The sequence below is a fragment of the Syngnathus floridae genome, chromosome 13 (assembly GCF_059516105.1).
Source record: "Syngnathus floridae isolate MCC-2025c chromosome 13, RoL_Sflo_1.0, whole genome shotgun sequence".
In the NCBI taxonomy this organism is placed as follows: Eukaryota; Metazoa; Chordata; class Actinopteri; order Syngnathiformes; family Syngnathidae; genus Syngnathus; species Syngnathus floridae.
Genome location: NC_142425.1, coordinates 11,494,597 through 11,517,116, shown reverse-complemented (window position 1 = coordinate 11,517,116; position 22,520 = coordinate 11,494,597). Strand labels below are relative to the sequence as shown.

Sequence of the window (22,520 nt, the reverse complement as noted above, 5' to 3'; positions counted from 1 at the left end):
AAATTTGTAGTTTATTTGCGCCGGGGTACAGAAAGTCCACAATGTTGAGAATTTGGAATATAACGGAACCTAGAAACTTGATGGATGTAAATAAAGACTTGCCCGTGGTAGGGGAAAATGGACAAAATATAATTCCCACACACTAAAATGACTTTCGAACTGATTTGTCCACACTTGTTAAGCACACTGTAATCAAATTTGTGCACAAAAATCAATGTTTCCCCCCAAAAAAATCTGTGGATTGAGCCCTGCGGCAAATAGAAAAACTTTGCGAAGTGACGCCTCCCTAAAAATGATTCGTAATTAATTTAGATGCCACAAAAATGGCAAATGTAAAATCAGTCACTGAATGCAGTAGAATTCCACCAGAGGGCGCTAAAATAATAATCCTATTGTTTTGATCCACAAAAACAGCAACAGATGGTTGAAAAAGTTTGAAAAAAAATAATCCTCAAACATGCAAAGTTGCAAAAAAATTGTACTGCTACAACGCTCTGCTGAGCGGGAAGGTCCAAAATTCACAATTGAAGGTTTTCAATTGGGATTCCAATTCTAGAATTTTTCAATGAAATTTCAATCTTACGTGGGAGGTCTGACATTTCAGTTGGTTTTTTTTTTTTTGCAGGGTTTCAGTTCCCTATTCCAATCCACTTTTCCTAATCGAAGGTCAGTTTTTCTTCAAGTCCATTCCAATTCCAACTATTGCTGGTCATCAATTAATCATTTTTGGTGTTTCAATGCAATTTCAAAATTTGGGGATTTTATTTTGAAATCCACCCCCACCCTAACAAAACAAGGAATCGTGAAAATTTGGGGTAAAACTCCTAAAGTTTTGTTTTTCGGGTTTTATTTAGAATTTTTTTTGGGGAGACTGAAATAAGAAACAGTCTATTGATAAAATAAGTATGGTCAATAATAATTATGCTGTCACGTAATTAATTCGCTTCGACGCTCTCTCTCTCTCTCTCCCTTCCTCCCTCCCTCCCTCCCTCGCTTATAAGCAGTTGGGCTCAGCGTGGCGGCTACACACACGCACACCCGCAGGCGCACGCGCGCACAAAAATACAAGAACATGTCCACGACAGACTCAGTCAGTCACGCACACCTGCTCGTCGTGGAGCGCACGCTGGCCCGGCGATGTCCACAGACTCCGAACTGCGCTTTGGAAGACTTCTAAAAGCAGCTCTTCTTTTTCCTCATCATCACTTTCTTCTTTTTTTTCCACGAGAGTGGAGTATTGCGGAGTAGTGGAGCTAAGCTCCCACCTCTCGCGCCCGCCTCTCACACCTTCCACTGGCTCTCGCGCACAGCTCCATCCATGGAAGTCTAACTATGGATTACCGCTTGATACCGCTGCTGTGTGTCGTGCTGCAATTCACCTTCCACCCAGGTAGGTTTTGCTCAGCTTTTAAACCAACATTTACAAAGCGCAACAAGTTGGTTTGGAATTACGCACGGCGCGCGTAAATACGCACATTTTTTTTTATTATTATTACTACTATTTATTATTACTACTATTTTTTTTTTTTTTAATGATGTGAGTTTTTTTTGTCAAGGCAGTAACTGACACGCGAGGCAAGTGGACACCCGTGGACACCGAACACGGTCGCGTGCATTATTTAAACGAGGCAAGCGAGGGCGTCGTGAAGAAAATAAAAACTCGAATGGAGAGGGAGCAAAGTGCCTAAAATCCAGCAGCGCCTTCCCCTTAAATAAAAAAATAAAGAAATAAAATAAAGCGATCACTTTTGATTTCATGCAAACGAGCAGCTGTTGTACTGCAGGGCACTCGTCTTCACTATTTTTGGGAATTATTAAGCAAGTCCACACAAAAAAATAAATCAGTGTAAAAATTGCAAGCAGAGTTTCATAAAATCTTTTGATTCCAATGAAATGCCTTTTATTCAGATCCAGAGAACCATTTATTCCCAAAGTTTAACAAGTTTAACAATAAGAACCAATAAATGTGGTGGAATCAATTCAAGGAGGGATTTACATTCTTGCACACATGTATTGTTTTTATTTGTTTATTTATTTATTGATTCATTTAAGAGACTCATTAAGTGTGACAACCCTTGTGTTATTGATTTTCAAGGACGCTGGAACTAGAGCCAAGTCACGTTTTTGTGTTGGTTATCATAAGTTTGTGTCAAACTTATCCAATCCAAGATGCATTTAAGGACGAGTGGGAAATACATTTCACAAATTTAGGTCTGCAAAGGTGCGAAACTCCGCTTCAGACAAGCAATGCAAATTTGGCAGACTTGCTGCAATTTTTTTTTTTTTTAGATTGTTGTAGCAGTAGGGAGAGTATCTGCTGGCCGACCTGCATGCTCGGGCTTACCCGTCATGTGACACAACAAGGCACCGCCGTCAAGTTTGCCTTAAGCCCGTCTACGCACGCAGGGGTGAAGCAGAGGCAGCGGGAAGCCTAATTTACCACAGAAAGGTTCCGCTTTTTGCGGCCGGTGACATTTTTACAGCTTGGGAACGTGTTTGTTTGCTTATCAGGTCTGGGAAAAGGTACAAGCGGTTACCTTGGAGACCGGGCTGGCGATGAAACGGTGTGAAAATGTCCTATCGCAAAGATAGAGATGAACTTAGCGGTGTGAATGGTCGGTTTGTCGATACATATGTGGCCTGTGATTGGCTGAGGATCACTTCAAGGTGTACCCTGCCTCTCTAAAGAAAATGCATGGAAGAATTTAAAAAGGCAACAGTGTCAGAGCTAATAAGTCAAAATGTTGTTGGCGCTATTTATCTCGAATGAATTATGATCAGTGGAACTTTCATTCTTATCCAACGGCCATTACATGTGGAGTCCCTCAAGGGTCTATCCTAGGGCCACTTTTGTTCAACCTGTATAATTCCTGCAGAACGCCAATGTTGGCTGTCATTGTCCTTCAATTGAACCAAAACAAAACCATAGTCATTGTTTTTAGCAATGTAAAAAAAAAAAAAAGGTTATTTTGAGTAAACACTTAAGAATCGCGGTCTTTAAATACCAATATCTGAAATTAGTATTAAGCAATGAGCTAAAAGATGTTACATCACAAAGTGGCATGTAAAAACTGTGCCAAACACGACTACAAAAGAAAAAAAATGTTTAAATTTGGTATTATTTTAAACCACAGCTGTACTGATAACCTGCTAACCCATTTCTCGATAGCTTAAATTCATTTTGGGTAGTTTGTACCCCTTGTTGGATTAAAATCTTGATCCAGATACAACTTGAAAATGTTTCCTCAACCAGTTCAATAGCTTAGCAAATACACACACACAAAAAAAAAAAAAATCGGAAGCTTTTTGCGTGGAACCTGCGGTCTGTTTATGATATATTGTCTCGGTGTTGCCCCTACAAAGCGCGTTATCCATTCAATGCGGGTACAATCTCCGGTTTATGTTCTTGTTGGGAAATAACTAAGAACTCAGTTACCTTTTCAGGTTTTCTTTTTTTTTTTCTAGACACCTTTTTATTTTTACTCCATACTTTTCAAAAATGTGATCTGTACTTACCTTTTGTTTTGTCAAAATAAGCTTGTTACATTTTTATGTTTTGAAAAGATGGAATGGCAAAGTCAATCTTGATAGATTGGCGGAAATAAGTCAGTAAATGTTGATAGTTTTTTTCCACGAGTATCTGCACTCACACGCTCTAAGTACTTTCACCGCCTCCGCCGTCATTACTTTTAGGTGTGTTTATGATGCAATAATTATTTCAATAATAATTCATTGGAGTCTTCATTATGTTTTGAAATGTGAAAGGAGTGTGGCATTGAAAGTCGGTGTTGTGTAGCTGAGAGAAAACTATTTATTTTAATGACTTTTATGTATGAGATGCTAAACAGATGCTTAATGCTAAGCGGCGCATCCATTAACACTGCGGGTGTTGTAAAATTGAGCGTTTGGTTTGGACACGATTGTGTTTTCAGGAAGTTTGAACAAAAACATAAAAATAGCGGACACTTTGCCCAACCTAAGTCATGAGTGCAAGAACTTGGCTTGGGAGCAATGTTATGTAAATGAGCCCACGGGTGATAAGCTATTTATTTATTTGGCCCACATGGGGAAATTCCAAAATGGGGCATTCAGCTTTTTCAGACCCTGTCCAAAGGCATAAAAAATATTTTCAAGCCCGTTTTTGCACAAACACAACACCGCTCATCACCAAACGGACAGCCTACCTTGACAGAAGAACGGCGGTGGGTGATTTTCTTCTGCTGGAGCTGTCGGCTTCAAATCATATCCTTCGCACAATATTTTCTACCAGAAAGAGAGGAAAAATGTCAGGAAAAGCCTACAACAAATCTAAAATCCATTTGAAGTTAGTATTTAGAGGCACCTTTAACGGTAGAAGCAGAGCTTCACTGTTATTGGATGTGCAAATTCATTTGCTTCCAATTTAGATGTCCTATTTCTGCCCGACAGGCCACACCAAGCCCAGCATCACCCCGGCGGGACCCCACCTGGTGGTCCCGCTTAACGCGCCATTTGAGTTGCGCTGCCAGGGTGAGAAGGAGATGCAATGGCAGCGGGAGGAGCGGCCCAAGGTGCGGGGGGAGCGGCGGACGGAGGGCGCGTCGGCGTTGCATGTGCCCCGTGCCCTGCCTGCCCACATGGGCCGCTACGTCTGCCTGGAGAGGACCAGCGGCGAGCAGACGTCCGTCTACGTCTTCGTCAAAGGTAGATGCACTCCTCACTGGAGAATGACAAATAAATATTGTTATAGTATCACGTGATTTTTTTAATATATCGCATCCCAACTTAAAATGTTTTGAATAAAATTTGATAATTATTCTTGCCATAAAATGACCAGCTAACCGTGTGTAAGCATGCTTGTCCATGACAACGTTTGCGTGATGGCCTGGCACAGGTAGGGAGCAGGCATGACTGTTTTGACCTGCACGTTGCCTTGGCCCGCAGCCATCGCTGCAGGATGATATCATGTGCTGCTAATAGTTCCGTCGAAACACTCCTTCCTCACAGGCGGTAAACACAAGAGCACTATTTTCATGAGCGAGGGCAAGACAAAGTGCCACTGGGAACGCAATTTACTCTTTGGCAAAGCCGCAGGAGTAGATGCAGATTTTTACGACAAATGTCAGACGTGTCCAGGTAGCTCCATTGGAAGCCGATGAGTGATCGTCGATCCAAGGCATACAGTTGCTGTCGATTTAAAAGACGGATAAAAAAACAAACATCTGCTCACTCATCTGCCCCTTTCACCCTCCGCTTTTGTTTTGTTTTGGCAGATCCCGACAACCCGTTCAGAAAATCGATGGTGTTCAACATCCTCACCCGCGTAGGCGACGCCGCATCCATCCCCTGCCTGGCAACAGATCCCAGCCTGTCCGACCTACACCTGGAGACGTGCTCCGGGGTGGCCCTGGAACCCAGCCTGCGTTTCTCCGCCAGCCTGGAGCAAGGCATGGTGGTCCGAAACGCGCGAAAGAGCTACGAGGGCTGCTACGTGTGCACCGGCGTGCTGCGGGGGCAACACGTACGCTCGCACAACTATCACCTGACCGTCAAGCCAGGTAAACTATTCATATCCAAAATCACAGTCACGTTTCCACTTTTCATTAACATTCGTTCTCCATTTTTTTAGTCCCCGAGGCGCCCCCCGTCATCGGGATGCAAGCCCCCGAGCGGGTCATCCTGACCCTGAACGAGTCTCTGGCCCTCACCTGCAACACCACCAACGTCAACAGTGACATCAAGCTCAAGTGGGTCGCCCCGCCCAGCTCGGTGAGATACCTTTGCATTCTTCTACCGCTCTGCGTGATTGCAAACACTGGCTTATCAATGCGTGTCGAAGGCAGGGGGTGTCCAAACTAGGACCCGAGGGCGGAATTTAAAAGCGGCCCGTGTATCTTTTGATTTTTCCCTATACGGCCCTCGGAGGAACCGGGTTTGGACACCCCTGGCATGAGGGGCAAAGCTTCAAGATCTGGACTGTGTGTGTATTGCATGCGTGTGCGTGTCAGTGTGGTTGGCGAGGATAGCCGTGCAGACGGGGTTAATCTGTAGAGATCTCTGGGCGTTGACAGGGTGCCGTCTGGTATCCACAGCAACCAGCAAAGGTTGACACTGCGTCGCGTATCCGGGCGGAGCACTTCGACCACATGCGCAGCGCCACCCTGCGCGTGGCCGCCACCGCACTCGGCGACACCGGACGCTACAGCTGCGAGGCCCAGAACGAGAAGGGGATCAGCGTGAGCTCCGTGTGGCTCGACGTCTACGGTGAGGGAAATACCGGCAGCAATTCCGCTGATAAGCAAGCCCTCATCCTTTTTGACTTACCTTCCTCCTGCTATGGCTGTTCCTTCCTAACCCCCCCCAGACAAAGGTTTCATCAACGTAACGTCAACGAGCAACAGGACCATCCACGTGCGCTCGGGAGATAGTTTATCTCTGCTGGTGGAGATGGAAGCTTACCCCAGGCCTGGCGTTTTTTCCTGGAGCTTCATGGGCCACGAGTTGAAGAACAACAGCGACCACGTCATCACCACGCAGAGCACGCGTGACTACAGGTACGAACGCCCCCCACGGCCCCCATCCCACCCTGAGCTTCCTTTCCCACAACCACAGAGGGTGGAATTTAGCATAGAGTTGACCGCGGGCCTGGCAACTCTTTGACAAATACACAAAGTGTAATAAACGCCTGGGGTTGTTTGAACCCAAAAACCTGTCGCCATTCAAATGAGTGCAAAGAAAACAGAAAATATTTACTCAAGAGCACCAAGGGAAATATGACGTAATATAGTAATGCTGTACATGTTTACCTGGCTGTTCTTTTTAATATGGCCAGGACAAAATGATCAGCTTTTTGAATTTTGGGATTTATCCTTTTTTGGTTATTGACTGAGCAAAATGTCGCCCCCTGGTGTTCAGGTACAGCAGCGAGCTGAGGTTAGTGCGACTGAAGACTTCCGAAGGCGGTGTTTACACGTTTAAAGCCGCCAACCGCGACATCTCCCTGAACGAGACCTTTACCATCTTCGTAACCAGTGAGTGTTTTTTCTTAAAAATGTACTAACTACGTGTTCTGCCACGTTTTTATTCACGCCTCATTCGTTATTAGCAAAACCCGAGATCGTGTCGCACGAGGGCCCGGTGGACGGGCAGGTGCGCTGCGTGGCCGAGGGATTCCCGGCCCCCAAGATTGCATGGTACTACTGCGAGCAGTACATCAGGTGAGCAACAAACAATTTCCGCCAAGACACTTGTGTCAACAACGTCTGGCGACCTTTGAAGTTACAATTATGAAACCCATTTTTTGTAATAATACTCATTAATATGGGCATGTCGGTTTGGACTATTTCTTTTTGTTGACTTTTCTGAATTAGAAAAAAAAAATAATCTTTCAATTTCCGCCAAGACACTTGTGTCAACAACAGCTGGCGACCTTTGAAATTACAATTATGAAACCCATTTTTGTAATAATACTCATGAATATAGGTGTGTCTGTTTGGACTATTTAATTTTGTTGACTTTTCTGAATTAGAAAAAAAATTATCTTTACATGTAATCAAATATTTTAATTAATAATTTGCACCTCAGGAAATTAGTTACAGTACTTTTAAAGATAATTCATTTTGAGTTCAGGTTAGGGTGCTTTTCTTATGTTAAACCCAACGATAAGCTATGATATTTTTTTCCCATTTTTTTTCAATTAGTTTTAGGCTTTTACTCCCTTACATTGAACTGCCATTGCCAAAGTAAACCACTCTACAAATAATACAAGACAATAACAGCAAAGGGCGGGGTGACCCGGCTGTTTTTTTGGAAAAACTTTCCAAACCATTTGGCAAGTCAGTGCAACAAGAGTAACATGACCTGAGCTTGCCTGTGACCCAAAATAAACCATGTGGTGCGCTGGTGTCAAAAATTGAGTCTGGTGTTCATTTTACGCACGTCATAATCTGTCAAATCCCTGGAAGACATTATTACGGAACGAATGTCTCCACACACAAAAAATGAAATCCTAACATGAGGAAATGGGAATGTTTTTGACCAAAACCCTACTGCTTAGTGTCACAGCGTCAATTCAAAAAACATGTTACATATCTCAAGCAGAAGCAGTGTTGCATTAGCTAAATTAGCATTTGCAAGACGATAACACACTGGTATCGCTACAATTGCATCAAAACCGTCATACAGCCCATACTATAAAACATAGCTAGCATAGCATTAGCTCAGTTAGCAGCAAAGTCAAAGTCAAAGTCTCCTTTATTGTCAATTCCTCCGCATGTCAAGACACACAAAGAGATCGAAATTACGTTTCTCACTATCCCAGGGTGACAAGACAGAGTTCACAACGCACATACAAGTAAACAACACAGGAAAAATAAAACAAGAAGATGAACAATAAGAGTGATAGCACGCTAGCCGCTCACGATGCACAGCAGAGTCCGGAAAGATGACAGGCCACTGTGAACACGAGCACACAGCAGGCGAACGCAACCCATCTTGTCGTCCCGCGAACGAACGTACGCCAGGAGAATGGAAGGCACGGCTGGGCGAGCTGGGTTGGCCGCAAGCACGGTTGTCTTATATAACTACACAAATCATTCCGATAAGACTTTAGAATCCCAGGCAATCCACATATATGCCTTACTAAAATAATAACCCTTATTATGACTTTCTAACAATGCACGGTTTGCATGTTTATATCTAGACAACCCAAACCCAGTTTGCATTAGCTCAATTAGCATCAGCGCTACATTACTAAAACCTAAGTGGTAGCACAATATTATCATCCAAATGATCATAAACAGAGCTAGAAACGGATTATGCCAATAAGCAACACAGCTGTGTTTCATAACAACACAAATTGTCCCGATAAGAACCACTGCTGTCAACATTTGCCTGACTAAAATGACAACTCTTGTTATCATGATCCAACAGTACAATGTGGTCTCAAGGCTGCATGCTGATCCAGCATCTGGATGATTTCTAACTAATTTGCTAATCCTGCCAGATTCCTATCAACATGTATCCCGATCGTATTCATCTTTGCCCTCCCCTCGTCCCCAGATGTTCCCAGCAGGTGAACGCCACCAAAGAAGAAACGGACATCATCACCATCACACTGTTCAGCCCCATGTTTGGTAAAACCGAGGTGGAGAGCCGGGTGAACGTCAGCCGGGGACGCTTCAGTACGCTGGAGTGCGTGGCCACCGTGGAGGGCGAACAGGCCTACACGCTCTTCTCCATCAGCGGTGAGCCACCACGTAAAAACAACAAGAACACCGATACATACATACTTCAAATTTTCAAACGCAAAACCGCTTCTGAAGATTTCATGGGAACAAGCTAACATTGATGGTCGCCTCCATTATTTCATTCAGACGTCTGAATCATCTGTTTTATGGCGCAATCTGGTTGTAAACGGGAAAACCCGAGCCAATTAAGACATACCTTCCTTTTAGGGGGTGGTACATTTAATTTACTAAAATTAGAGAGTACTTTTTGGTACAGTGTTGAATACCGTTGGGAGTCATTCTAGGTTTGTTTGTTTTGTTCTACAGTCTGAAATCCTCAAACAAGACGACTTTTAAATGGAACACATGTAACATTGACTTTCTAATGACTTGTATACAAAAAAGTTGGAATCAAACAACCGAGTAAATCTTTTGAGCTGACTATTTCCCCAACGGTTACTTTGAGCAAACCGTTCAAAATTCTGCCCCATTGTGATGTCATAATTTTGCATTTTCTACAGCCGTGACTTGGCAAGTCACAAACTAATTACGGACACATAAGGAACAAATTTGCACTGATCTTTACACCTGCGTTAGCTTTCTTTAGTAAGCGCAAGAATCACTTCCACGTTTTTTTCCCCCCGCACAACAAAGAGTGCTTTTGTGTTTTTACAGCTGTGGCGAGTCGGTCTGTATGTCTTCAGTCGCCCTTCCGTGCCTGGCCTGGCCTTATTATTTACTCCTCTGTCCACCGGTGTGTAATAAGCTCTTTATAGAGATAAGGAGCTTTCTCCCCACTTCGGAGAACGCTGAGTCTGCAAGAACAAATCTGCCGATATACCCGTCACTGGTTTCCAAAGTGCGGCCTTGACACCTCTAAGGGGCCTCTAGCATACACGTTGGCCCCCCTACAGTGGCCATACCACCTTTTGAGGGGGTGGGGGACATCGTGGCAGATGGGGAAGCTGTTATGACACCGGGTGGATTTGGAGTCAACGTAAACAATGGACTCCAGCTAATTCCCATCCGCACATCTTATCGCAGACGATCATGTCTGGCTTGACTGCTGTTTACCAAACGGTTTATGGAAGATGCGCACTAAAGGGTAAAGCCGTGACTTAGTTGTACTTTTGTCAATATTTGGACTTGGGACACATTTATTTTTTTTTGTCTTGACAAATATTGTATAAGGGGACACAAGGACACTTTCAGGACATTGGGTTTAGACTCAGACAATCATAGTCCCTCGGTTGAATGTTGACTGTGAGGTTGTTGGGGTCAAATTTGGGGGATTCTTTTGAAAATTATATTTTAATCCTGCCATAACGAGTCAAAATATTTGCTTTTATTTTGTCCCCACAGAAAGAAGCATCCCTCACAGGCTGTTCACCCCTCTCCTGATCGGTGTGCTATCGGCAGCCTCCGTCCTATGCTTGGTCCTCATCGCGCTCTTCTACAAGTACATGCAGGTATTTCCCGAAGGTATTCATCAAACAAGGGAACGTTTGTCACACTCTGTGATTGTCTTCCCCTTCCAGAAACCAAAATACCAAGTGCAGTGGAAGGTGATCGAAGGAATCCACGGGAACAACTACGTCTATATCGACCCCACCCAGCTTCCGTACGATCACCAGTGGGAATTTCCCAGAAACAGTCTGCGCTTCGGTGAGCTGCCGGCACTTCTCGCACATTGGCGTTAAATTGTGTCACACGAGTATGCGGCGCGTGGTTCTGCTTACAGCGTGAACGTGTCATGCCTGATGAGCCCGTGGCCCTCAAAGTACCAACGCAGGCTATACGAAGAAAATTTCAGATCATGTTTGATGTCGTTGTCTGTGGAGTCGAAATGATAGTACGGATTTGAGATTTCCGAAATGGTTACAGACCCTGTAAAGTGAATTTAGATATATATGTTTCTGTATGCACAATTGTAACATAGTTAGCTAGCTAGCTACCTACCTTTTGATCGTCTGCTGTCATGGCCACCTTCAAACTGATTATTTTCTGGTGCACTAGATTGAGAAGTAAATTTATTGGATTTTTTTAAGCCCAGTTTAACCATTTTTCACCAGCATGCAAAAATGATGTCACAAATCCTACATCAGTTTTTTTAACCCAGCTAAAGGCAGAAAAAAAACTCCACAGAGACCAGAAACATCTTCATGATTTGTTTTCAGTCTGACAGTTTGAACCTCTTGTTTACGACATCACGCAACCCAATCGTTTTTTTCAATCCCGATCAAGTCACATGCTAGCCATTGCTTGGCACGATCATTTTGTGGGGAAAACTACTCTGTCAGTCACACCCACACGGCTACTTGAATAGCCCGCCAAGAACAGGAACAGGAACAGGAAAGCCTATTCATTTATTTTTTTCACACAGTTGAGAGAATATGAGAGGAGCTACTATGTATTAAATAGAAAATACACACATTGATTTGTTGAGACAGTAAAGCGCTTTTATCTATTTATACTGTTTCGGGGTCATGGGAAAACTGGAGTCGAGCCCAATTGACTGTGTCCGAAGCTCAATTGTGACCAAAAGCTTCCCTCCCTCACTGCTAACATCATATTGTTGACATACCCAGGCTGTTGTTTTTTCGCCAACCTCCTCCAACAGGATCCTGCACGTCCTGGTGCTTGAGCACACAGCCCGGGGGCTCAACTGGTGTTGTCCCAGTAATGCTGGCGGAGAGCCAGTGGAAGGGAAGGGAGGGAAAAACAGGATGGGCAGGGGCAATGAAACAGCTTTCTGGATTTCTTTCTGTTTCCACAGGGAAGACGCTGGGCTCCGGCGCTTTTGGAAAAGTGGTAGAAGCTACGGCGTACGGAATCTCCGAGGCCGACTCGGTCACCACCGTAGCGGTCAAGATGCTTAAATGTACGTTGAAGATCAGTAAGATGGGATAAGTCTGCTCCAGGGCAATGAATCACATGTCAGACATGTGTATTCCAGTCAAAAAAAAAAACACAGACTGGATTTTCAGGAGGAGCTAATAAATCAAAAAGAAGTCGGGAATTGGGGGGAAAAAAAGTAGCAGTGGGTCCAAGACTGAATATCTTGAAATTGTTTTGGCGCTAAATAAAGGTTAAGCGCAAAGTAAAGCATCCGTCAATGAAAATAATGTTTCATCTGGGCTTTTCTCCCACAGCAAGTGCTCACGCCACCGAAAAGGAGGCCCTGATGTCCGAGCTGAAGGTTCTCAGCTACCTGGGAAACCACATGAACATCGTTAACCTGCTCGGAGCCTGCACCGTAGGAGGTAGAGGCGCGTCTCTTCCGTTTCAAATCAATCTCGCCCTCCGACCGACGTCTTAAAAATGTTTGTCTGCGGCGGAAGGCCCCACACTGGTGATTACAGAGTACTGCTGCTTCGGTGACCTGCTTAACTTTTTACGGAGGAAGAGGGAATGTTTCTTCTTCTCCAAGACGGACGAAGACTGCTACTACCGCAACGTGACGTCGGAGAGGATCTCCGCCGGGTCAGTTGTACTTAAGTTTTCGCTGAGCTGGGTTTTCAGCCGTGGAGCATTTCGCAGTCAAAACAAAATCCGAACCGCAAAAACAGACTTGAGCGTGAAGTCCTGGAGAGCGTCAAAGTGTTGTTTACTATCCAGAACGTGCGTAGGAGGAAGCTGCTTCTCAAGAATGCTCCTTTTCCTTTCCTCGCAGTGACAGCTTGAACGGCTACATGACCATGAAGCCTTCTGCCACTGGCAAGCCGCCTTCGTCCTCATCTTCAAGCGCCGTGGAGAAGAGAAGCTCCTTCCGCAAAGGCGAGTCGGACATTCTTGGAGTTACGAAAAGGATTTGAGTTAACATCTACTGCTCCCTTTTTCAGGCGGTTTCCACGGCGAAGGAGACGCCGAGGGGGAAATGTTCGACGACGACGGCCTGTCCCTGGACACCGAAGATCTCCTCAGCTTTTCCTATCAGGTGGCCAAGGGGATGGAATTTTTGGCTTCCAAGAATGTGAGTATTCCCATCCATCAAACTGATAAATGTCAATTCGGGACTTTTTGATCGGACCATCAGCCAATTTGAGCGATATGTTCAACGTCTTCAACACCTTTCGCGATGGCGTTTGTGATTTATCCGATTTCTGCCCTCGACGCAAAGCTCGGCTCGTGTTTCCGTCGCTAGTAAGCGTATCCAGAAAGCATGTCGTGGCACGCTGTTGAAAATTTAATTACCGTCGGAGTCAAGTGTCAGCTGGTAAAAACGAAAAAAAATATGCAACACTTGGCCGATGTCACACACACATGCCTCATTAGCGCTCCCCCCCTCCCCCTCCCCCTCCCCCTCAAGTGCATCCACAGAGACTTGGCGGCCAGAAACATCCTGCTGACTCAAGGACGAGTGGCAAAGATTTGCGATTTCGGCTTGGCCCGAGACATCACCACCGACTCCAACTATGTCGTCAAAGGCAATGTGAGTCTGGTTCATATCAAGTAATACCGTTTTTATATCCAAATTGTATTTTTGTTGCAAGATGACCATCGCATCAGAACTTATATTTATCGATGTCAATTCAGGCTCGGCTGCCGGTCAAATGGATGTCGCCGGAGAGCATCTTCGAGTGCGTGTACACGTTTGAGAGTGACGTGTGGTCGTACGGCATTCTCCTGTGGGAGATTTTCTCGCTAGGTACGCGCATCCCTTCATCGTTTTGTCCATGTTGTCATTTTTCTGACTGGCCGAAATCCTTTACGTAGGAAACAGTCCTTATCCCGGAATGCCCGTGGACGCCAAGTTCTACAAACTGATTAAAGAAGGATACAGGCTGGACTCTCCCGAGTTTGCGCCTTGTGAAATGTAAGACTGGAAGGATGTGTTTTTATTTTTATTTATTTTTTTAAAATGTGTTAATGGTGGTGAATGCGTCAAAAAAAAAAGTGAGATTTTTACGACGGCCCACTCTCATCCTGTTTCACTGGCAGACAACGATTAACTTATTCAAGACAACATTTATCAGCGCTCTGTATCGACTATAAAACATATCCCGGAAAACTCTGATTTATTTGCACTTTACAATCGTGAATTGTATTTTGTGCTCCAATTGAACGAATGCCTCATTTCTCAGACGAAGGATAATCAAAACAAACTCTGCAAAGCCGCATTGCACAACTAAATCAAATAAACCGAAGGACAGCAAAATATTTTCTTAGATACTGTTGCCTCTGCTCTAACAGACCCCACCAAGTTAATTTCTTAGATTGAAACAGATAAAAAAAATTTTTTTACAACGCCAGGTATCACATCATGCGGTCCTGCTGGGACGCCAACCCCTTCCAGAGGCCCTCCTTCAGGAAGGTGGTGGAGAGAATTGAGCAGCAACTGTCAGATGCTACCAAGCACGTAAGTGTTGACACCTCAGACGGAATTTACTGATGTTCTACGTCAATTACAAGGTTATTTTTTTTTAGGTCTATCTGAACTTCAGCTCCAGGATTACAGTGCCGCCCAGAGCTGCCAATTCCACCATCACCACCATGGAGGAGAACGACGAGGAAGAACCGAGCATTCCGAACACGACGTTCCAGCTCAGCTCGAACGGCAGCAGCGCTCCGACGCAGCCCTTACTGGCCCGGCATGAGGTTTTCCTGGAAGGCACAGGCTTCGGAGTTCAGCGGGTGTGAGCGCCGCCGCCGCCCCCCCTCGGCTCTCCTGCCTCTATAAAAGAAGTGCCTCTCATGTTCTGCTACTACAAGAAAAACACTGCCACCCCTTTCACCCCATCCTTTAAAAGACTGCCCCATGTGGAAAAATATCAATAAATATATACACTGGGTGCCCCGACATACTACTTGTAGCCCCAACACTGCCGACAACACCCTTTGGGGGTACTGCGGACAAAAGGAAGTAGAACATTTTGTCATTAACGTGACTGTCTGTGACTTTCAAGGGAGGACAGTTTAAAAATATATATATATATATTACATACTTATGTCTGTCATAATGATGGTTTTTATCTGCTCTCTGAAGTTTTTTCCTTTTTACCATATTTTTCTTACCCTTATGTCATATTTTGTCTGGAAAGAAAAAAAAAACAAAATTGCACTTCACGTCATTCCACACATCCCGTAGTGCAGCTTTATTTGGCTTTTTGTTGTTTTTGTTTTTTTTACTGTCAGTATTACATGTTTCAAATGAAGGTGATGTTTATTCAGGGTCCAACTTTTCAAATGGAGCGGCTGGCACACTGATTTTTATAAGCTATTATTAAGAGATTGCCCATTGTTTCACTGCCACAGGCTAAAGGCTAAACGTCACGGTACGCTATGCTACGCTAGCTTGTTTTGCTGATAGTTGGGCTTCTTTACCAGACGCTGGGAACGACGACAAAGCTTTAGCGGGGCTAGCTTCAGCAACTGAACATCGTGTTTTTTAAAAAAAAAAAAAAAATTGTGTTACCCGCCTCACTGTTTACATGCTGGTACTGCCATTTCCGAGATTTTTTTGGTTTTTTTTGGTGATCACCCGGGAAACAAAATAGCTGGTTGTTTGGGACTTGCCATTCAATGGACTGGAACCCGTCATTGTTCCTTTACCACATTCTCCCCTTTGAGTCCAGATGTTCCCTCCACAATGATGCAGTTCCGATGTTCCTGCCGGGAAAAGTGTTCTCTTGGTGTCTACGAACATATGTTTGTGATTGTGTGCCTGCTTCTGTGAATGATTAAAAAATAATCATATAATAATAATAATTATCCATTCATTATCCAAACTGCTAATTATGATTATTATTGAAATTTTATTGTTAGATGCGGCACTATTATTTATCCTTATCCCTGCGTTTTTGTGACATTGACGTTTTGCTTCGGCAATAAAAGTAAACCGAAACGACAAATAGTGAAAAACTAGCCGACGCGAACCCCTCAAAATGTTTAAATTGTGAACATGCTACAAACTCTGACAACACATATCTTCATCTCAAAACAATATTGTTACAAATAAATGGCTTACTAATCAATTGATTTCACGAAATGCACAGGTGTATGAAAGAACAGTGCCTCTGCTGGTTGTGGCCAAGTAGTGCAACAACGAAGCGCGTACAATTAATTGAATACCTGAGTCATCGAAAGCCCATACCTAGTAAAACGATTCAAAAATCAGTTTCAGGTGGAAGCTTTTTGTTCATCCAAATGCTAAAAAACGGCGAAAGCAACCGGCTACTGCGCAGTGTTTCTTCACCGAACACAAGCCCGGCACTCTTTTTACTCCACATTGTGTAAATATACTTTTCAATTTGCATTTTTTTGTCAAGTCATATCAGAATGGGACCATCTTAATAAATACGCGGTACACATAAAATATAGGAAATGTTTCGATGCTGGTTTTCTCTGCGTGTACTGTATACTTTGTCGCCTCGGTAACGGAGAATCATCCTTTGTACAATGCATTTCTCATTTGACGAAATATAAGAAATAATTGGACCATACACACACACATATATATATATATCTCACTGGACTTCCATCCATCGTTGGTATTTATTAAACCTGAGGCTTTATTTACTGTTGCTGTGCATAATGGATGTGTTACATGTGTTAATGTAAATAATAAAAAAGTCTATATTGAAATAGCAACGTGTGGAGATACTTTCTGTCCTGCACAGGAATCTTTCCCATTAATCCAGTGTGTGTGTGTGTGTGTGTGTGTGTGTGTGTGTGTGTGTGTGTGTGTGTGTGTGTGTGTGTGTGTGTGTGTGTGTGGCCGGATGCATTTGTTTAGTCGTGCTTGAGTGCGTGCCAATAGGTACTAGTCCCATACAGGACATGTCACAAGTAATTCAGTTAATCTCTTTGTTGTGAAATGGAGCTTAACGGCCTCTTAGGAGGTCCTAGATCCCAACGAGAATACTGTACGGACTTAAAACAGGTAATATGATGAAAAGTAATACTTTTTTATTTGCTTGACAATTAAAAACAAAGTGCCTGGCCACCCAGCGAGACTGAAATTACACAACCGAGTGTATCGTTTGTGAGCTCAGAAATGTATTTGTTGGCAAGTGGAGTTTAATAACTTCTCGCTATCTCCAAATGCCTCCAAATGTCTCAAGTCACGTTCCTGTCAGAAGCTGGTTCACTCAAGGGAAAAAAAAAAAAATTTAATAGTGGCACGCCAGTACAATCACCATCAGGTTTTGGTTCTAGATTAATGATTTGTATATAACGGAACACTGATTTTGAATGGCTTGTGGGAAAATGATTGCTGCACTGTGAAATTAAACAACAAGCAAAGTTGCCACCCAAAGAGATTCTCTTCCGTGATTCGAGCCCAATCACGGCTGAGAATGAAGGCGCTTTAGGCGGTCACAGAACTGATTCTTTATTTTTCCACAGAGAGGAATCAAAAAGTTTTAGTCAAGCTAATAAACAGTTCCTAGAAATCGAATGCACTGTGAGCCGTTTGTTAAAAATAATATGTTTTTGAATCAGTCTCCAGTAAAACAAGTCGCGAGTAATTGCTAGCTTCTTTTTGTGAAAAAAAAGATTCACTAAAAAAGACTGAACACAAATTTTTAAATAATTGTTTTTGCTCATTACAGACATGTTATTAGGCTATCTGGGAACAGTTTTAAATTGTAAGTGGAAAACTGTATTATATAGCTCCTTTAATCTCATTCCCAAAAGTGTAAGCATCAAACGTTTGGGAATCCCCGGCATAATTGTTTTAGTATGGATATGCCGTCATGTATCGCTAAAGTGTACACGATTTATATTAATAATGATCAACTGAAATTTACAATGGTATTGTTTTGTATTGAGTCTGAATAGTAAACAACTGCTGCAAGTACTTTATATATGATAAATGGGCTGACAGTATTTGTGGTATTAGCGTGCAAATCTGTGCTAAAGTTAGCTCGATGTAGCGATGTCTGAATTTAGACAACATGATCTTTGATGTTCGAATGATGGGTATGACACGATGTTATCAGAAAGAAAAGTCCAGATACAATTAAAACACAATAAAAGCCTATCGGTCCAAACAAGTGTTGGATGTTATCTGCTCGGTGGCTGGCTCAGGGCCATGAAGGCAGACATCTGGCCCTGACGAGAACGTCACGAGCACGACGGCGGACAAGCTCACGTGGGCAGCGTCCATTGTTTTCACAAAAGAGCTGATAAGAGATCGAGAAGGAAATCCCGCCATTGAGCGTCGGATTTTTTTTTATTTTATTCTTTTTAGAGGAAGCGCCAGTCATTAGATAATTACTTTAACGGCGCCATGCGGTTTAATAAAATAGCCCATAAAACATGTCCGCTCAATACCTCCCTTCCAAGACATCGCTCTGATCATAAAAACTAATCTGATCATTCATTAAATCATTCATGGTGGGGTTTTTTTTCGTAATAACCGATCAGGTTTTAACATTCCTGAAGGGAGATTACAGAGAGGAAAATTCATGTAAGAATATAAAAATGTTCCGGTTCGTGGAACGCGACCAAACCTTCATTAATACTGACATTTATACTGACATTTATTTATAATAGGACATTCAAGACTCCATATGAAAGGTTTGCCTCCAGTCCTGCTCTGTGAAGGTTAGCAAGTTCAAAACTCATGACATTGTTGCTAAGTGTATTTGTTTGCATCGTTTTTCTTTAAATGACCCTCAAAATCGATTTTGACTGTAATTATAGGTATCTATTTCCAAGCTCCATTTTGTTTGTAAAGTAAATCAAAAGGTACTCCGACTACTAACATAATGCTAATGTTAGCATCTAGCCCCGTTACGCAACAAGTTGTTTACTCCTTCTCCTCAACTTCTCCTCTGGTGTCACGTGAGAGGACGTTAACCTGTGGGTGTTCTGCCGCTACGTCTGTGTGCGGTGCGGCCGCTCAACTGTTCTCCTCGACTTGCGGTTATAAATTTGCCCGGCGTGTCATTCTCCTTCCGAGCAGTTTAACGTCTTTCTTCTAAGACAGAAGGAAACAGTTAAAGCAAAGAAAGAGCTAAAGTTCCGTGCGCGAAAGAGCATGGCGCTAACCCGGCAGCTAGCTAACCAGACAACATGCTAGCTATGTTTAATAGAGGTTATTGGGGGGAAAGGTTTGAGACATGATGATTTATCTTGAGGGTGCATTTATCTGGGTTAGTTTATGTGGACCATGTGATGCTTGTACTCCATCACAAGTGTGGGTCACATTTTGTTGGCCACAAGACTTTGCGAATCGATGAATGCTCGCTATTGTTGCACACGGACTGACCTGCATCATCGTATAGTTAACATTTATGTGAAATTTGTACGGATTTGCAACGGCAATATGGAGGCCTCGTATGGCTTTCTTAGTGGGTCACTTCTCATTATTTTCTGCTCGAGCTGCTCAGGAAATTGTGACCCCTCCGTGGCTTGGAAGGCCTCTAGAGGTGGTCGTTAAGAGGACGGGTGGGGGGGGGGCTACCTGGGGTACACCGAGGGGGACCTTCTGTTTAGGGATGAGAACGGGCTCTTAACAGATGGCTGCCGTGACGAACCGCAACAAGCCTGATGGGTGAACGAAAGATTGGAAGGCATGTTTATTGTCAGGGAAGAAACTGCAGTTATGAAAGTAATCGTCGACTGGACTCGTATCAGGTAAATATTGTTTTGTAAATCTCACAATTAGAAAAGCGGTTATCTGATAGCGCAATCACTGTTTTTGTACGGGGAATTTTTTCCGACCCGAGCTTATGTAAAGTAGCTTGGATTGCACGGATGGAAAGAACAACCGCATGCAAGTGGAGCTCGTCGAGCTCTATTGTGGTGTGCCGCATACAAAGAAACTGGAGATAAAAAAAAAAAAGAAAAACGAACTGGATACCTTCCCGCTCGGCCTCAATATTTGATGAATGGACAGGACAGTAGAGGATAAGACAGGTGATAGCCTCTTGGAAATTAGCTCAAGGGACACGCTTTCCGATTTCTTCTTCTGTTGTTACGTGGTAAAAATCTCACGGTTTTCAAGTTTTGTGGGGATAAACACAATTTTTCAACATAATTCACTTGGAATAGATAGCACAACCAAGACTTCCTGTTTCCTCATCTGCATGATCACCAGCCTAACACAATTCTGATATCATGTGTATTGATGGATGCCATTGATAAGAACTGCGGGGCCTCGCAAATTGGCGCTGGCTCTATAAAACCAGGAAAAAAAACAATGAAAAACTCATCGTATTAAAATGAAGCACGCCACAGACGAGACAGGAACGTCTGGCGTAAGAGTTACAGGAAGTCCCCCTGCGCCCAAAGCCATAGACCGCAGTTTAGAAAAATGATCGCTCATTAGCATACACCGCAAGGAAAAGGCAGCATTAAATTGACTTACAGGAAGTTTGCAGTGAGGAAATAATTGCTTGGTCACTGTCTCATGCGCTAATTTGTGCGAGCAAGCAAGCAAAACAGTATCATAACAGAGCCAAACAAGTCATAGTATCAATCTTGAACAAAATACTCAACTCCAAGATATTACATGTGATTAAGACAAAAGATATTAATACATTTCTTTTAAATCCAAACCACGGCTTGGTTCTAGTTAGGTGATATGGAAGAAGTCAAATCAGTTAAAAGCCAGCAATAAAGTCATCTGTGACCACTCCCTCAGCGGCGCAGACCTCAGATCAGCCAGTTTACTGAACAAAAGAATTATGACTTTTGTGTTTTCAAAACTTAGCCCCATAAAAGTCTCTTTGCTTAACTTTATCCTCTGCATAAAATTACGGCATTTTTGTTGCGATGCAATCCTTTGCGTCGTCAAATCTTCGTGCATTATATGTGTTGTACTGCCCCTGGTGGCCAAGGCGCACAAACCAGAAGCAGCAATACATTGCTGCAAAATTGTTTTTGTACTTGGGCCTCAATAACTGCGACATGCGTGTCAGTGTCCTGTTGCGAGTCGCGCACCGCTGCGACACCCCTGCAGTCCCTCGACCTCTTCTTCACATATGGTGCAAATGAACAAGTCACCATGGAGCAATGAGTCACGAATGTGTGAGGAAGGTCTAGTTTGCTTCAGTGATACACACCAGGGGGACCCGGCCTTAAGCTACACGCCATAATGCAATTATGCTGTTATTATTTTTACTAATCCCATCACTCTCCTCCCTTGGTTGGCCGATATTGGCCGGGAAGAACCGACTCGGAAAAACAAGAATGGAATGCAATTGAACTGATGAAACGCATGCATGCTTACGCGAACACAGACTGTAGTTTAAAGTGTCATCTTTCGTTCAATATCATATCCATCCATCCACATGGTTAAATGCTTGCAATAATAAGATATTTTTTATTATTAAATCTATTCATTATTATTTTATTTTGTTTATTATTTTTATTATTATATTTATTATTAAATCTTATTCGTTTTTTATCTATCTTTATTTCGAACATATTTAAAACATGAAAAATACGGGGGAAAATAAATAAAACAATTAACACTTTAAAGTGTCATATCTAAGTCCATGAAACAAACAAATAGACAAAAAACAACAATAAACTGAAAACAAATACACAACAAAGAATCTCGAAAAGCCTTTATAACAAATATAACAAACAAATATAAAACAGATAAATTTAACACTCACCTTTACGTTGAATTAGTGGAAGCTTGTTTCTCAAAAATCTTCATCAATAGTAAAAGGTTTCTTTGCCTTAGCAATACGGTTAGCCACGATGGTGTCAGTGCACTCACATTTATTGATGTGGTAGTGGTGACCTTCAGTAATTGCTTCTGTCCTTCTCGTTTTTTTTCTTTCAAAAAATTCCAAAATTTTGCCTTTTAATGCAGTATGCTTGGTCTCCATGGACCGAAGCAGTTTTGAAGGCTTCATTGCCTCGTTAGCTAGCCCGTCGTCATATATGGAGAGTGGGCTGAGCGTCTTTACCTGTGTCGAGAAATCCATATTTTAAGTAGGACTCCAGAAATTTTCTTTTAAACGTAGCTTTTCTTTACTTACAAGTTATAGCCTCTTCTTCTTTCGTCTCCTCGTTGGACATTTTTCCCTTTCCGAAGAAGCTTTCCAAACATCAGTTTCTTGCTAATTTTTGCTAGTTTCGCGGGCTCGACCGGGGTGACGTCATATGACCGGGACGAGCGTCAAGAGACAGATGCACCGACGAATGTAATTAAAAGAGAATCGCCAAATTGTTCTATTTTTTCAAAATAATAAATAATAATAATAATAATAATAATAATAATAATAATAATAATAATAATAATAATAATAAATAATCTTACTCATTTTTGCTAGCTTTACGGGCTCGACCGGGGAAGCATGTCACGTGACCGGGACGCGCGTCTTGATCTCAATTAATTGATCGTCGATA

The 22,520-nt window shown here is 42.9% G+C and overlaps 1 protein-coding gene and 1 long non-coding RNA gene across 3 annotated transcripts in view; one reads left to right on the top strand and one right to left on the bottom strand.

Annotated features, from left to right (window-relative positions):
- Positions 1 to 22,315, bottom strand: part of LOC148388816 (uncharacterized) — a 65,043-nt gene extending 42,728 nt beyond the window's left edge. Inside the window, exons 1-4 of the long non-coding RNA XR_015862326.1 lie at positions 22,151 to 22,315; positions 21,779 to 22,078; positions 4,343 to 4,699; positions 4,185 to 4,263 (exon numbers count right to left, since the gene is read on the bottom strand). This is a non-coding gene — a long non-coding RNA (uncharacterized LOC148388816). The remainder of the gene's footprint in view (positions 1 to 4,184; positions 4,264 to 4,342; positions 4,700 to 21,778; positions 22,079 to 22,150) is intronic.
- Positions 1,018 to 16,792, top strand: kita (KIT proto-oncogene, receptor tyrosine kinase a). Of its 2 annotated transcripts, none has more exons than XM_088395120.1 (21): positions 1,018 to 1,390; positions 4,429 to 4,683; positions 5,253 to 5,537; positions 5,609 to 5,748; positions 6,072 to 6,243; positions 6,344 to 6,533; positions 6,895 to 7,010; positions 7,085 to 7,196; positions 9,040 to 9,224; positions 10,569 to 10,675; positions 10,745 to 10,871; positions 11,983 to 12,087; positions 12,359 to 12,469; positions 12,548 to 12,689; positions 12,880 to 12,983; positions 13,049 to 13,179; positions 13,516 to 13,638; positions 13,743 to 13,854; positions 13,923 to 14,022; positions 14,460 to 14,565; positions 14,634 to 16,792. In XM_088395120.1, exons 1-21 carry the CDS (start codon positions 1,333 to 1,335, stop codon positions 14,844 to 14,846), a joined length of 2,994 nt encoding a protein of 997 aa, XP_088251246.1. In that variant the 5' UTR covers positions 1,018 to 1,332; the 3' UTR covers positions 14,847 to 16,792. The 2 variants fall into 2 exon arrangements, with proteins under 2 accessions (XP_088251246.1, XP_088251245.1); XM_088395119.1 differs by having other exon boundaries at positions 6,051 to 6,243.
- Positions 22,316 to 22,520: the final 205 nt, after the last annotated feature.

Excerpts from the sequence above, each read along its gene's own strand:
- kita (XM_088395119.1), top strand. The coding sequence starts at position 1,333 with ATGGATTACCGCTTGATACCGCTGCTGTGTGTCGTGCTGCAATTCACC. Across the intron at positions 12,984-13,048 it reads GAGAAGCTCCTTCCGCAAAG|GCGGTTTCCACGGCGAAGGA; the intron begins GCGAGTCGGACA and ends TCCCTTTTTCAG. Across the intron at positions 14,566-14,633 it reads TGTCAGATGCTACCAAGCAC|GTCTATCTGAACTTCAGCTC; the intron begins GTAAGTGTTGAC and ends ATTTTTTTTTAG.